The 17,194-nt window shown below is 36.8% G+C and overlaps 1 protein-coding gene across 2 annotated transcripts in view; it reads right to left on the reverse strand.

Moving 5' to 3' along the window:
* The window catches only part of CHN1 (chimerin 1), a 110,885-nt gene that overhangs the window by 71,662 nt on the left and 22,029 nt on the right, over positions 1-17,194 (reverse strand). For both annotated transcript variants that reach the window (XM_034427839.3, XM_087882031.1), the window contains exon 2: positions 2,554-2,592. In XM_034427839.3, the coding sequence (XP_034283730.1) occupies positions 2,554-2,592 (39 nt within the window). The remainder of the gene's footprint in view (positions 1-2,553; positions 2,593-17,194) is intronic.

Here is a 17,194-nt window from a genome sequence, read left to right on the forward strand (position 1 = left end):
ACTAGAAATAGTCACACACAAAGGAATAGCATTTTTTAGCTGCCAGCAAGATGTCATGATAATAAAAACCGAACATCCTTAGAGTATAGGTGGTATATAGCCTAATATGAACATACATGCACTTCCTTTGCAAAAGGTTATTTTTCAGCCATTTATTATTCTTATTTGCAACTGGAGACAGCAGGCATGCATTTCTAGGTGACAACTGCAGGATGTGTGACTGTTGTGATTAATGGGTTTTAATATAAGCGACACAATGAGTGCCAATTTTTATCCTTTAATCATCGTTTTGAAGACAAAAGCCTGCTTCGAGTCACTTTGTGTGTTAATGGTTTTATATTAAATAACTGGCTTGGCATATGACAAGTGACTGATCGAGTAAGTTATGACTTAAAACCTGCACACTGGGGCCCTTAAGCTCTGAAGCAGACAAAGGTTCTGACAATAGCAATTATAAAAGAGCAGCTGCGGGCAGAAGATTCTTAAAGGTACGGCCGTTCCTTTCAGACTCCAACAAAAGGAAACCGGGTGCAAATGAAATAAAATGAAGGTTGGCACTGCATTAATGTCGGTGCACAACTGACATAACTCGAGTTTAATTAAACTCTGATGATAATAGATCAATCTTAGGATTTTGGTACTGGGTTGAAACAAATACCCTAGAATGAAAAAATCAAAAATGCACCATCACATCTACTTCTTAAAACAGAATAGATGCATTCTTTATTATATAAATACCATTTCTCAGTTAATAAGAATGACTGTGCTTTCATTTTTAATTGTTCTGAGTTTTGCCTTCATGTAACTATAAAAACCTGGGTTGGGTAGCACAGTTGCTGAGGCTTTTCCTTTTTTCACACAGTTGTCTTGATGTTATCAGATCATAATCTTCCTCTTCAAGCCCCTCCCCCTCACCTTTCTTTTTATTTCTATTACCTCAGGCAAAGTAATAGGGCCAGGAACTAATCCAAAATTAATTTGGGCTAATATTCACATACAATGAATAATATCACTATGTAAAAAAGATGCATACTTGTATCATCCTTCCCCACAAGTTCCACCAAGTAGTAAGACTTATAGAGGAAGGAGAGGCAGGGTTAATATAGGGACAGGGCAGTGGGTAAACACAACTCAGGCTTTTTCAGCAATCTCAGTTCATATATCTAAATATGTGATATGGGGTAAACTGAGCTTCTCGCAAGTTCATTATTTTGCATCAACGTTCTAAGAGAGCTAAAACTTGTGCAAAATGGGGGCGGGGGAAATGAATTTGATTTACCCCAGAGGTTTTTATCAACAGTATATTCAACCTAAACTTTTGTTATTTTGATTTTTTGGTCCAGCTGCAACTGCTGCTTCTGAGGTTCCACAAAGAATTTCTGAAAGAATTATCAATGGTTCCTTAGCCAGTAACTTAATTGTATGAAAGAATCTCACAAGTTACCTACATGTCCATGGTAATGAGTTTAAAGATCCTGTTTTGGTAAATCCAGGGAGAATTAAACAGCTTCAACTGATCCTCTTAAAGTAAGGTTAATACAATCACAAAATATTTTTTTTGTACACACCTCAGAGATAATTCAGTTATTTAGAACAACTCTGTTAGATAGGTAATTCAGGAATTGATCAAGAACCCACATGTGGTCTAAATTGCATTTAATGTTCTATAATTGCATTTGGTGATGAGGTCAACTAGTTTCTTGATATGATTTTGGTGACGTATGTATCCACTATGCAAAACTTATCAAAGGTCAGTTGTCTGACCACAGGATTGACTAATAATTATTATACAATAAAGAAAACTATATCTATCCTTGTTTCGCAGCAATGAATTGTTAATATCGTTGATTATCAATATTTTTTTTAATAAATGGCAAGGAAAAAGATTTTCAAACAATGTAGGTCACTTTTTTGAATTGCTTAGTTTATAACATATTTCCCAGGCCGTTTTCTCTCCCTCTTCAAAAAAATGCATTCACATTGGTTCATATCATGTTAGATCAGTTACATTATGAAATAAATGAAACATGCATTAAAATTTGATGATATTTGTCCACACTGCCCCGTATATATATATATCACTAGGATCTACAGGAAGCTGCAGTAATATCTGGCGAAGAAATGCAAAAATTAAGGAAAACCAAAAAGTCCTTGACTTAACAACAGTTCACTTAGTGACCATTTGAAGTTACAACGGCATTGAAAGAAGTGATTTATGACCACTTTTCACTGTGCTACTAAACAAATGTGGCAAGAAAAGTCATAAAAGTCACTTAACAAATTTCTCACTTAGCATAAATATAAATTTTGGGCTCAATTGTGGTTGTAAGTTGAGGACTACCTATATAGTCAAAGAAATGCACATAAGCAATTGAGTGAGGCTTGAAAAAGTGTTGCAAGTTCAGGTGGAAACTGGATGAAACAAACCTAGGTTTGATATGTGAGAAATGGAGTTTTTTATAAAAGCTAACCCACCCACCCCTCATTCTCCTTATCATGGGCGGTAGATTTATGAATAGGGTAGACAGTGATAATATCTAATCAAATACTCACAATAAGATTTCCAAACTGGCGGCCTGTATTCATCAGTATCTGGGAAGAAAAAACACAGCAGGAAAGCAGACAGTTTATATAAAATACGAAACAGAATGAAAATTAACATTCGGCAGATTTAGATGTAGAATAAATATTTAGATTCATTTTACAGCTTCATTTTTAAAACTGATTATGTAAAGTCATCCATTTTGCCCATTTAAAGAAAATCCTAAATCTAAGACTTCAAATGGGAAAAGAAAAAAAAAGAGAAACTATTATTATAACAGCACTATGGCAGGGACTTTTTCAGGGAGTTGCCAGGAGTCAACGTTGACTTGAAGGCACAAAAATAAATTTAAAAATAAAAGAAAAATTTAAAAATGCAGCATTTACCTTATTCAGACATACATTGGCTGAAATAAATGTAACATTAGACATCTGGAATGTTTCTGTCCCACCTGAATCGGAAACACTCATAATACTTTTATCTTACATGCTGTTACAAAATGTTCTACCTTTTGTGTGTGTGTGTGTGTGTGTGTGTGTGTGTGTGTGTTTCTCAACATTTTATTGCATTATAGAATAAAATGCAAAAATACAAAATGTTTTGTTGAATGGAATTATAACAGATTTTGTGTGGCCGCTTTGCCAGAGTTACCTTTACAAGTGACATTACTTACTGATGCAATCAATCCTTTACAATGGGAGTCCCCAACTCCTGGTCCATGGCATGCCAGAAACCAGTCCATGCAAATAAGCAAAACCCTGATGCAGGCAGCACATGAAACCATGACCCCTTATGGTCCACAGAACAATCTCTCTCCACAGAACCTGGTCCCTGGTGCCCAAAAGGTTGGAGGTTGCTGCTTCACAACCACTTGTTCAGCAACCATTTAAACTTACTGCAGCCCTGAACAAATAGTACTTATGACCAGTGTTTGAAGTTGTGGCCACCTTAGCACCCTCATAGTCACGAAACAGCAATCTGAATGCTTGGTAACCAGCTTCCAATTACGACATTGGAGCATCCCGCAATTGTTTGATCACCATTTGTGATCTTCATTGACAGTTTCTGACAAGCAAAGTCAATGGATAAGCCATTGATAGGAGATGGCAAATGGTGACCATGTCACGATGCACTTAACAACAGCCCAAGACTTGCTAAACAATGGTAATAAATGTGAAACTGATGTTAAACAAGGCAGTCATATAGCGCTGCATTTTACAACCACATTGCTTAGTTTTAGAAATTCTGTCCCAATTTCTGACGTTAACTGAGGAATACCTGTCCCTTCAACTATGGCCCTACCTAGAGCTTCTTTTATGAAGGTGATTAAAAGTCCCTTGATCAGATGCAGGCCCTCACCAATTCATACTAAAATATATACAGTACTATTATAGTTCATTCCCATCTGTCCATTGACTTCTCAATTATTGCTTGTTTTACTTTAATCTGGGACTTTTAAGAAATTTTAAGCGTGTAATATCATTTACATTGAGCAAAATAAATTTTGTTTCATTATGCTTTCTTGGTTTCTGCCTCCCAGTAGTAGAATGGCACTAGATGATGCATAGATAGCAATAAAGTGTTAGAAGTTTCTGGAACCATCTTACTGTCTTCCGGCAATCATGCAGATTTTTACAGCACAACTATGGTGTCCACAAAATATGTTACGAACTGTATAAATATACCTGTTATTGAAAGATGACTGAGCCCTTTTAACCTATTAAGCCTACTGGGCCTTACTACAAAACCTACTATAGCTTCTTCTAGCACAGGATGCACTGCCCAGATTCTGATTCAGATTTACCAGTGCATAAATGGTGCTCGTACTGGATTGAATATCAAAAGGTAGTGCCTTTTGAAGAAAATGCCTTTTCTTTCCCAACACAAAGTTCCTCTGAGAGGCAAATTTCTGGCTAGTCTGGAGTCATAAGGTTTAAAGGGATCTTGGAGGTCTTTTAATGCTTATCCAGGCAGGAATACTTATTCTATCCATCCATCCATCCATCCATCCATCCATCCATCTCCCTCTATCTATCTGATAGATGTCCTTAGTAGACTGACCCTTCCTTCTCTGCCCTGTGACATTTACTCTCTAGAAACTCAAAATCTGGAGCAACTTGTCGATTACTTCTCTATGTATTTCTGTGGCCATAAATAAAATAAAATGTTAAACACTCTACCTGTCTTTTTGCTGTTTTAATCCATAATTCAGCCTAAAATAGGATACTGTTCATCTTTGATATGTATTCCAGGGGTGGGTTGCTACCGGTTTGCCCTGGTTTGGGCGAACCAGTAGCGGCGGTGGCAGGAGGCTCCGCTCACCCGCCCAGATGTCACCAAAATGCTCTGCACATGCGCAGAACCTTCTGCGCATGTGCTCCCAAAGCGAGCGCGTCCGCACACTCCCAATAGCAAACTGGTAGTGCTGGGATTTGAATCCCACTACTGATGTATTCCCTTATTTCAAGGGAAATACCTGTTGGTCCCAGGATCAGATCACACACACTATTCACCATTCACTAAATGCAGTGATATATGTTGTTTAATATGTAGAAAATACCACCGCAGATATTTTATGATTGGCATATTCAGTTGATATCGAATGCAATATTTTTCAATAGGATACTCTTCATTCTATTGCTGGATTTACACAATACACTATACCTGGTAGCTTGACTAGCACTGATGATGTTACCTAATTTGGGTAATGAAACATCTGCAAAAAAACAACCAAACTCAGAGAGCACCAAGGACACCTCATTTCAACCCTGAGCTACAAATATTCTTCTTTATTGGCACAGTTTACCAAGTTTCAGTTTAGTGTGTTGTATGAATGCAGCTAGTGCAGTTGATAAATGGTGAATTAGTATAATTTTTGCTATATGGTACATTCTAATCATGGTTAAACTAACCATTATTTTGCACAATGTGTGAACCTAACCTGAAGTTGTAACCCATACATCTTCAAGAAAAATGTATGTACATATCAACCAAGCTTTATACCTAATGAAACTTGAATGATTACTAATTAAGCTTCCATTGATAACAGTTTTCCGCTTTACCAGTAACATATGTATACTGAAATTCAATTTCAAGTAAATTATTGTAGGTGGAGAGCCATGCGTTCATCTAAATAAATATACAGTAAAATTACAAATAGTTTTTGACTGGACTGGTAATGCTAGAGATGCATCTTCATTAAAAGAAATGAAGATGACTTGACTCAAAAACAAGACTATTTTTCACTAAAGTCAAAACGTCTTGATTAAATCTCAACAAAGAAATGTGGAAACTTTGCATATAATGTAATATTTAAAATTCAGCTGCTGGAAGCCATGATTTATGCTATGCAGGTGTTCAGAAATGTTTTGTTTTATAATACTACCTGTATACTTTACTGCCTTACTGTTGTATATGTAACCTTGGGCCATGCACATTAGGGAGCAAAATACCAAACATTATCTAGTAAACATATATCAATGACAGCTAAGTGAAAAACCTGCACTGTATTGCTTTTATACTGTCTTCTAAAGATTATTGTTTACAGATGATAACAATTTTTGAATTTTATTTTAATGTTATACTCTGATGCAAAGCAAAAGCTGAAAGGTAAGATTGGGTGCTAGGCCCTTATTCTTGGCCCAATTTTTTTCCCCTTAGCTAAAAACAATGAAGCTCCAGAAAAACTATGGAGAAAGAAAACCTACTGTACCAGATCTGAAGAAACAGTGTTACTTCTTGTGTGGTAGTAATGAAAACAGCAAAGGAGACAAGACTATTTGCTCATCATGAAACACTGTAAATCAGGGGTATCAAACTCACGGCCCACGGGCCAGATGAGTCATGTGCTGGCCACGCCCACCCCCATTTTAGCGAATGTCACGTGACAACAATGTGACACCACGAGTTTGACACCCCTACTATAAATCATAAGATACTGTAGTCAGCAAAGTAGTAAACACCTAACCAGAGATTTGGTTAGATAAAATCCAACACTAGATGAATCAGGCTGCCTCTCTGCTTCTGATTTTTTTCTCTCTGTTTTGTAAAGTCTACTAATTCTAGGGAAACAAAGAGGAAGAAATGCTCCCCATTCTGCTGATAGACCTTGAGGTAGATGATCTCAGATGTTTCCTATGAAAAGAAATGGATAACTGATAAGGGGATTTTGGAAGCCTAAAATCAATGCAGAGATATGGCTTAAAAGACTTTCTGACAACAATTTTTATTTTTATTTATTTCTATATTAAAAGAAGCGATGACTAATAAAATGTCAGAAAAATATTTTTCAGGTGGCAAAAAAGAATTTTAGGCATTACCAAATTTATTCAATTCCACTTTGACTTACATATTTACTAGCTGAATACCCGTGCTCCGCTATGGAACTATGTGATCGGGCTTGATAAATTGATATTTACAGCTTGAAAATTAATAAGTAGTTACAATCGGCCTCTCCTCTCCCCTTCTCTCCCTCAGCCTTGCTCCACAGATGCCTATCCTATCCTGTCCCCTTCTGTTCCTCAGCCTTGCCCCACAGAAGTCTCCCTATCCTATCCCCTGCTTGCTGCTGTGAAAGTAAAACTGAAACTGAAACTCCTCTTCTCTGCTTGTGTTTTGCATTTGGAACAGATTTCTTTTCAGGTGGGGAGGCGGAGTAGAACTCCCTAGCATCAGAGCGTGTTAATAATAATATAGGAAATATTAATGCTCTGATGGTCCTTTTGAAAAATCCTTTCTTAGTGAGCACCTAGAAGCCAAGAGGAACATGTGTGGCAAATTTCAAGTTTGTAGACTTTACGGTTGTGGAGATTTTGTGATGATGCATGTGTGGTATTTCACTTTTATATATATAGATATACTGCCTCATAATGCTTTACAGCACTCTCTGAGTGATTTGCAATATCAGCCTATTGCCCCCAACAATCTGGGTCCTCATTTTACCGACTTTGGAAGGATGGAAGGCTGAGTCAATCTTGAGCCTGTCAGGATCGCACTCCAGGCTGTGGGCAGAGTCAGCTGCAATAATGTATATGAACCACTAGGGCTGTAACTATGGAATAATATAGAATTCCTTCCTTCCTTCCTTCCTTCCCTCCCTCCTTCCTGCCTGCCTGCCTGCCTGCCTGCCTGCATCTTAAGGCAGTGGTCCCCATCCTTTCCAGCTTGGCGGCCTCGTCCAGCGCGGGCAGGGTATGAGTGGCAGACACATGCAAGTATATACAGCTCCATTTGTGTAAGCAGCACACACATGCACCCTCCACTCAGACGAATGGAGCTTCATGCATGTGGCAGGTACTTGCACTTGTGCATGAAGCTTCATTAGAAGCTCATGTGCCAAGGTCCATTCGCACTTCTTCTAATATGTTAAAAACAAGAAAAAAGTAAAGGAAACAATTGGTCCATTGCTGGGTGAAAGTGGCAAGAAGGTGACAAGCAACCGGGAGAAAGCAGAACTACTTAATTCGGTTTTTGCATCTGTCATTACACAAAGGGAAAACACAGTCCAACCTATCAAAAACAGCATCACAAAAAACAAATTAGGAACATAAGTTAAAATAGGAAAGAAAATGGTAAGTGAGCACCTGTCTACCGTAGGCGAGTTCAAATCATAAGGACCAGATGGATTATATCCCAAGGTTCTGAAGAAACTGGCAGATGTGATCTCAGAGCCACTGAACTATATTTTTCAAAGATCCTGGAGAACTGGGGAACTGCCAGAGGACTGGAAAAGTGCTGATGTAGTTCTCATATTCAAAAAAGGAAAAAAAAATAGATCCAGGAAACTACAGACCCATCAGCCTGACCTCAATACCAGAGAAGATTCTGGAAAAGATAATCAAGCAACGAATCAGCGAACACCTAGAAGCAAACAAAGTAATAACCATAAACCAACATGGTTTTGTCAAAAACAGATCATGCCGGACTAATCTTGTTGCATTATTTAACAAAGTGACAAAACTAATGGACCAGAAGAATGCTGTCGATATAATTTACTTGTAACATGTAATCTGCAATAGAACTGCATCTACATGGAGTGATGTGTGCAGTGGGTACCCCAGGGTTCTGTTTTAGGCCTAGTACTCTTCAACATATTCATCAGTGATTTGGAAGAGGGGATAGATGGGGAACTCATCAAATTTGCAGATGACACCAAGCTAGCAGGAATAGCCAACACTCCGGAAGATAGGTTTAAGATACAGAAGGATCTTGACAGACTTGAACATAGGGCGCTATCTAACAAAATGAAATTTAATGGTGAAAAAAGTAAGGTTCTACATTTAGGCAAGAAAAAAAAATGAACAGGTACAGTATATGTGGTACCTTGCTCAATAGTGGTGACTGTGAGAGGGATCTTGGAGTCCTAGTGGACAATCATTTAAATATGAGCCAGAAGTGTGCTGCAGCTGCCAAACAAGCGAACACAGTTCTAGGCTGCATAAACAGAGGGATAGAATCTAGATCATGTAAAATGTTAATACCACTTTATAATGCCTTGATAAGGCCACACTTGGAATACTGCATCCAATTTTGGTTGCCACGATGTAAAAAAGATATTGAGGGTCTAGAAAGAGTGCAGAGAAGGGCAACAAAGATGATTAGGGGACTTGAGGATAAAACCAGGGATGAAATGCTCCCGGTTTGGACTGGATCACCAGATCCAGTAGCGATGGTGGTGGGTGGTTCGGAGAACTGGTAGCAAAAATCCCTGCCCCCCCCCCCCATGCCCAGCTGAGCCGAGCAATCATCAGAGCCTTTTTTTAAAAAAATTTAAAAGCATTTTTTCCACAACCTCTTCGGCCCAAAAAAAATGCTTTTAAAAGTAAAAAAGAAGCCTCTGATGATCGTGCGGTTCAGCTGGGATCGTCAGAAGCTTTTAAAAGTATTTTTTAAAGAACCTCTTCAGCCGAAGACGTTGTAGACAAAATGGTTTTAAAAGTTTTTTTTTTAAAAAGTTGGCCACGCCCACTCAGTCACATTACCCCTCACCAAGCCATGCTCACAGAACCGGTAGTAACAAATTTTACATTTCACCACTGGATAAAACATAAAGAACGGTTACTGGAACTGGATATGTCTAGTCTTATGAAAAGAAGGACTAGGGATGACATGATATCAGTGTTCCAATATCTCAGGGGTTGCCACAAAGAAGAGGGAGTCAAGCTTTTCTCCAAAGCACCTGAGGGTAGAACAAGAAGCAATGGGTGGAAACTAATCAAGGAGAGACGCAACTTAGAACTAAGGAGAAATTTCCTGACAGTTAGAACAATTAATAAGTGGAACAACTTTGCCTGCAGAAATTGTAAATGCTCCAACACTGCAAGTTTTTAAGAAGAGATTAGATAGCCATTTGTCTGAAGCGGTGTAGGGTTTCCTGCCTAAGCAGGGGGTTGGATTGAAGACCTCCAAAGTCCCTTCCAACTCTGTTATTCTATTCTAAAAGGAGTTTTGCACACGAATGCAAACCCTGTGTTCGCATGAGTGAAGCTTCATGCATGTGTGCGTGCTTGCCTGCCGCTTGAACGAATGGAGCTTCACGCATGCCGCTCAAACGAATGGAGCTTTACAATTGCTCATTTCTCCCGCGGCTCAGTTTTAAACAGGCCGTGGTCATGTAAAGGGTTGCATCCCGGGGGTTGGGGACCCCTGTCTTAAGGCTTTTTTTTTTTTTTTGTAGTGAGGGCCACAATATTTGAAAGTTCTGTGCTAATAAACTCATGCAATGTCATACAGCATTAGCATTTAAACTGTGAAGACTGTAAAGGCTTTGCTATACTTCTATTGGCTACAGTATAAAATAGACCCATAATCTCTTCAATTTTTTCCAAAGTGATTAAAAATAAACATGTCTCTTTAGAATATACTTTAATTGAAAACAATAATACATTCTAATTACAGAATAAAAGCAACTTGGGGGGACAAAATTTTAAGACACTGAAATATAGTATCAAATATTTTCTCCTACATTCTACCCACTAGAACTGAACCCTCTCTCAAGGCATCTAACAATTAAAATGTAATTCCAACTAAATAGTGATTAAAACCAAAATTAATCTGTATTGAGCATAGATTTAGAACTCGGGGGATTCTATTTACAGTAGGAGTGCAAACTGGATTTAGGAGTGCAAGCTAATTATTTTAAAAGATACAACAAAAGGTTCTAGACTAGAATTTACATATTACCAAAACTTATTGTAAATGAAAGAACGAGATTATTTCTTGTCAAATATACAAAATAATTTTGTAGCAAAGCCATATAATGTTCTATTGTCCTCACAAACAGCCAGTTCGGTATGCTGGTTAAGACACCAACCTAGAACCGCGAGACCATGAGTTTAGTCCTTCCTTGGATGTAAAGCCAATTGAGTACTTTGGGTCAGTCACTCTCTTAGGAAGGAGGAAATGGCAAACGACTTCTGAATTCTTGTCATGAAAAGTTCAAGGACTTGTCTAGGTGGTCACCTGGGAGTCAGCAATGATTCAAGGAACACGTTTTTTCTTTTTTAAAAAAAAATTAAATGTTTTTGCATTCTACTTAATAACAAGTAAATACTACTTCAAATGAAGCCCTAGTCTTGGTGATGTCATATCTATGCCATTTTCTTGGAAAACATACAGAAGGGACACCTTCTTCCAAGATATATTTTCAATTTCCTAGTCTAGCCTATGGCCCTAGGATTTCTCAGTAGCTTCCCATCCGATTACTATTACAGTTCAATTATTATAAATTCCAACTATAGTAGTTAGCTTGGAAACTAATAAAACCAGGTCACTCACTCGCTTGTGGCCAGGTCACTGGCCACAAAAAGTGATCTCATAAGACCTACTAAAATGTCTCTATCACTTTTGCACATTGGAGATTATCCAAAGAATTAATTACACTAAGAACAAATTGTATGGCTTGAATTTAAAAAAGATTTCATAACTCATGCATGCATGCATGTATGCACACATACACACACATACAAATACACACACACATTCTAAGCTGATAACCAGTAAAATTTAATGGTTTCCATTTGTAGTTTATGTATCAGCAAGTTATTCATAAGTTGCAAATAAAGCAATATCACCGAGGCCATAAATACATATTTTCAATGTTAAAGAACAGCAAGAATCCTTTGTCCAACTAAGAATTTTCAGACAGTAGATATCTGAATATATCAAATTAATACATATGACTTCTTCTCAGAGTATCTTATAAAAATCATGCATTTGAATAATGTATTATTCTCATGGCATTTCCAATAATGTAATTTAATCATTTCTTCTTTGTACAAATGCAATGGAATTCAGTAAGTCCAAAACAGTATTTTTATAGAAAAAGTCATAGACTAAGAACAATTGAAATTTGTGATTCAGAATTTTAAAAAGTCTCACATTGTCTAGACGTAATGGAGATCTTCAATTGCTTATTCCATCCAGTCTTTGAAATTGCAAATCAAATTGATTTATTGATATCAAGTATATAAACATTGTGAGATGTTTAGTCTCATAAGATAATACTTCTAATAATTTTAAGTACCTCTGAATCTAAAAAATCCCACTGACTAAATCAAGATGTCAATAGATGTTGTAAATTACCTGTAAGCAGTAAAAGGACAAATATATTTGACCTTTAATAAATAGTCATCATTGCCCTTTAGTAATTAGTAAAAAGTAAAAAATGTCAGCATCCATCAAAATCTTGCATATAACTGCTTTTTTACAGTTCTAAGGTCTATTATTACCCCATAACTTCAATTTAGCAAGGAAAAAAAAGATCAAAATGGTTTTCCAAAATAGTATAATAGAAAATTCAAATTAGTGTAATTATGAAATGAGTTATATCTAATCTATTATATCCTGAACCCCAATAGACCAGTTAACTAAATATGCAATGGAATGACTCTTCCAAAGGGTCTAGGACAGAGTTTTAATGAATGAAGCAATCCAAAATTTGGTATTAGTAGAAATACCAAAATTAGAAGAACTGTATAATTCAAAATTTGGAAAAAAAAAAACCGTCTTAATTGACACTTAAATCTTGATCAGCAATATGAAGTAGCCCATAGAAATTTACATAATTTTTGAAAATATCTGTCATTTAAATATGGATGGGAATTCCATTTAAAAATTAAAGTACTTTGGAAATAACATTCATTTTACGAATATTTACCTTACCTCAAAAACTGAAGTTTAAAATTTTCTATCTATAAATATATGTAACAAGGTATCAATATTTAATTCATATTTAATTATTTGCGAAATATTCCATAGATTAGAAATACCTAAATGTGTAATGCTTTCAGCATATATAGAAACATTATCCTTAATATAAAAATAATAAATCAATTATTGATTGTCATCAATTCTGACATAGACCAATTAAGAGTCCTGCAATTTATCCAAACAAATTTTAAAAATGCGTTAAGGTCAACACTAAAGTAAATAGTTCAGAAATAAACAATACAATATCATTAGCATATAATACTCTTATATTCTCATGACTTGTTACAAAAAATTAAAAAATATTAAGCAGGATTTCTGTTTCATTTAGCTCTGTGTTTGTGTCTATATGCAATGTATGTAAGTGTGTATGTAATGTATGTAGGTGGGTATATTTGTATTGTACATATATGATTAGCCAATCTTATTCACATTATTTAATCTGCTTTGAATGGAATATTTCTGGTGAAAAGTCATAAGTTTGGAAGTTGAAAAGCGCCATCTTGTGGAACTTTAAATCTACAGTGATGTCTGAGTGATAACTAGCTTTTTGTAAGGAAATTCAGCATTTTTTATATTCTTCTTTTCACTTAAGGAAATTATCTGGAGTTGTATCAGGAGACAACAGAAAACCCACTGAGCATAAGCAAAAATGAGCACTGAGATCTCCTCCGATCTGTCACCCAAGGAGAGAAAATGAAATTACTCAAAATATGAGTAATTTTATGTCTTCCATTATAGTTCTCCAATAAAGTATAAATGGGAAAGTGTTGACTAGGGGAAAACTGGATTCAGTTGCCAGAAAGGTCACTTTGGGATTTTGGTTAAGACATTCTTAAACTAAGCTACCTGTTGCTCCAGGATTGTTAAAAAGATGAAATGTTTTAAGTACTTTGAAAGGAATTGGGTAAATAAAATGTTCTTTGCTATGTTTTGAATGAAGCCCATGGCCTCTATCCGGACTTGTCTTGCTGCAGAAAGGATTAATACACAAGCACACATACTCTGTGTTTGTGTATGTACCATATTTTCCGGCGTATAAGACGACTGGGCGTATAAGACGACCACTGACTTTTCCTGTTAAAATATAGGGTTTGGGCTATACTCACCGTATAAGACTACCCCTCTTCCAACGCACACCAAATAAAAATTAAAAAACAACAACTGGCTCATCCACAATGTAAAAGCAGCTGTGCTAGACCCAAAATGGCCCCTGCAACAAGCAGGAACCTCACACAGCGACAAAAAGCCCAAAAACCCAAGTTTCACACTTTACACACACAAAATTCCACATACAGCTTTGTGAGATTTTGTGTGTTTGTGTAGTTAGAGTGAAACACTACAGAAACACACTAAATCTCAGAAAGCTGCACAAATATTATTTTATTTTATTTTATTTTTTATTTTTATATGAAAGCTAAATTTAAAATTTCCTAAACTTTAAATGGCTAGGTCTAAAAAAGAACAACTAAAAAAAACCCCAATTAACTATTTTTTTAAAGCTCCCAAAGGGGAAAAAACTTACCCAATAGAACAGGAGTCTCCAACCTTGGCAACTTTAAGATTTGTAGACTTCAACTCCCAGAATTCCTCAGCCAGCTTTGCTTTGCTGGCTGAGGAATTCTGTGAGTTGAAGTCCACAACTCCCTGCCTGCTTGATTGCAGGCAGGGAGTGGCTTGCTGATATAATGGATTCAGGCAAGCGAAGCAAGGCAAGCGTTGCGACTAGCAGCTAAGATAAGCAAGCTGGAGGGGGAAAACTTTTTTCCTTTTAGATGGCTCTGGTGATCCCAGCTGAGTTGCCTGATTAGCAGGCAACTCAGGTGGGATGGTCAGAGCTTGGCTTGTCAGAGCCTTTCAGGCTGGTCTGCCTGGTTACAGGAGAACGACACCCGGCATATAAGACGACCCCCGACTTTTGAGAAGATTTTCATGTGTTAAAAAGTCGTCTTATACGCCGGAAAATACGGTACATATACAGTATATGCATGTGTGTGTGTGTGTGTGTGTGTGTGTGTGTGTGTGTAGGTACTCCTCCAAAGGTACTTGTTTTGATTTGCCAGTTCGCCTCAGAGAGGAAGTCAACACAAATGTGTGTGTGTACCCTAAAATTCAATGTTGACTCCTTGTGACTGCTCAGACAAGTCTCTGCAGTTCTCTTGGCAAGATTTTCAGAAGTGGTTTTGCCACTGCTTCTGTCCTAGGACTGACAGAGACTGACCGGCCCAAGGTCACCCAGCTGATATTATGCCCAGGGAGGGGCTAGGACTTTCTACCCTGATGCTTTCATCACTATACCTAACTGGCTCTTATTAACAACATATCATTTTAGGATTTTAATATCTGACAAAGTGACTCCTCCCTTATGTACCACACTGTCAGCTAAGACTTAATGGATGCTGCGTATGTCAGGGATATGCTATGTGGGAATTCAAAAAGAGGCATGCCATTCCATCCAGGCTCGGTTATACTCTTCTAAGTTAGTCAATGACTCTTCTAAGCTTTCGTGACACCTTAGTTTTCTCCTGTTCATCCAAGATAAATTGGTGCTTCTAAGGGTGCCGTCGGCCAAACAGTATCGACTGGCGGCCCCCAGGGGGAGAGCCTTCTCTGTGGGGGCACCTACCATCTGGAACGAGCTCCCCCCAGAGATACGGAAGATCCCGGACCTGCGCACGTTTCGCCGTGCTCTCAAAACTTTTCTATTTCAGCAAGCTGGCCTAGCCTAACTCCCATCTTTTAAATTTTTTAAATTTTTTAATTTGTGATTTTATAAATTGGGTGTTTTAATCTGTGTTTATTTAATAATATTTAATAAATTTTTAAGGGATTTTTTTAATATTTGTATTATCTGTATTTTATCTTGGCTGTTCACCGCCCTGAGTCCTTCAGGAGTAGGGCGGTATAGAAATTTGATTAATAAATAAATAAATAATAAATAAATACACCTTTCTAGTGCAATTTGATACAGTTGCTGTGCTGGTTTTAGCTATATTTGCCAGTCGGCTTAGGGCCCCAGTGCGAGAACAGCACAATGGAGATGGCTGATTGAATAATAACATATCCCACCTCCCGACCACTCCGCCCCACCCTTGCGCCCATGTGTCCTTGGTTTTAATGTCTGATTTTAATTTTTTATGTTTTAACTGTATATGTAACTGTAAGCTGCCAAGAGTTACCCTATGATGAGTGGTGAATGAATGAATGAATGAATGAATGAATGAATGAATGAATGAATTAATTAATTAATTAATTAATTAATTAATTAATGTTTAACCTTAGGAGTTTTTGCAGATCTTAATACCATCTCCTTCTTCACAGTCATCCAATAGTTAACTAACATTTTTGGAATGGGAAATTTAACTGGTCAGCATGCTAATAGACCATGGCTTCTTTCTTTCTTTCTTTCTTTCCTTCCTTCCTTCCTTCCTTCCTTCCTTCCTTCCTTCCTCCTTTCCTTCTTTCCTTCTTTCTCTTAAACTTTCTTTAGGATTCTAAATATTTAGAGCAGAGTATCATTTTGCTACATTAGCAGAAATACTTCCTGAGCACAGTTTGGTTCAAGTGCCCAGCCAGCAATTAGAATACAGCCATATGAAAGCTGATTCTTTCTCCCATTTGCTATTCAAACATCCCTCTTGTGCTGTTACAGGGGATCATCCAGTCAGATTGATTTGATTGCAAAGAAGACTGCAAAGAAAAGAAATAATTAATTCTATTTCCCCTTTTTGCACGTTTTGCCAACAGTGCAATTGAATCAGAAGACATTTCCATTTGTAGGATATGAATTCAAGATCCACTTCTTTAAATCAATCTAGACAGAAAAGCCCTTTTGGACCCAAAGGATTCATATACGACTATCCATAGGTTATAAAATCGTGAATATTTATCATTTCCCTTGATAGTGAGAACGGCGACATATAAATTTAATTAATAAACAAACAAAAATTCTAAATACATACTTTATTGAGGCACTATTTGTAAAATTCTTGGTAAAAAAAGATGTCTTCACAATTCCATTTTTGCACTTGAATGTTGTTTCATAATTTCTGGGTATATATAATTTTGCCTCTTGAAAATTATACAACTCTGACAGAAGAGAACTTTTCTAAACTGGGAAATACAAGCAATCCTTTCATCCTTTCACTAATTCCTGTGGCAACACAACATCCTGTTATTTTGTGAACCATTTCTTTAGATTTTTAAAAATACTGTAAATCATCCATTTGTGTTGATTTTAAAAGCAATACTAATGAACAGCTGTATTAATGTTAACTTATCACAACTGTTAATTTTGCATCAAGGCATCCTCTTTTAATTTACTATGCATGGATGGAGTACTTATTTATTTGTTTGTTTTATTTAAAGGAATTGTATGGCTGCCCATCTTAAAACACAGCTGCGCAGCTCAGAACAACAATAAACACTTCAAACTAGAAAAGCCAT

This window comes from Pantherophis guttatus, chromosome 1 (assembly GCF_059756535.1).
Source record: "Pantherophis guttatus breed Tessera chromosome 1, ASM5975653v1, whole genome shotgun sequence".
Taxonomy (NCBI): Eukaryota; Metazoa; Chordata; class Lepidosauria; order Squamata; family Colubridae; genus Pantherophis; species Pantherophis guttatus.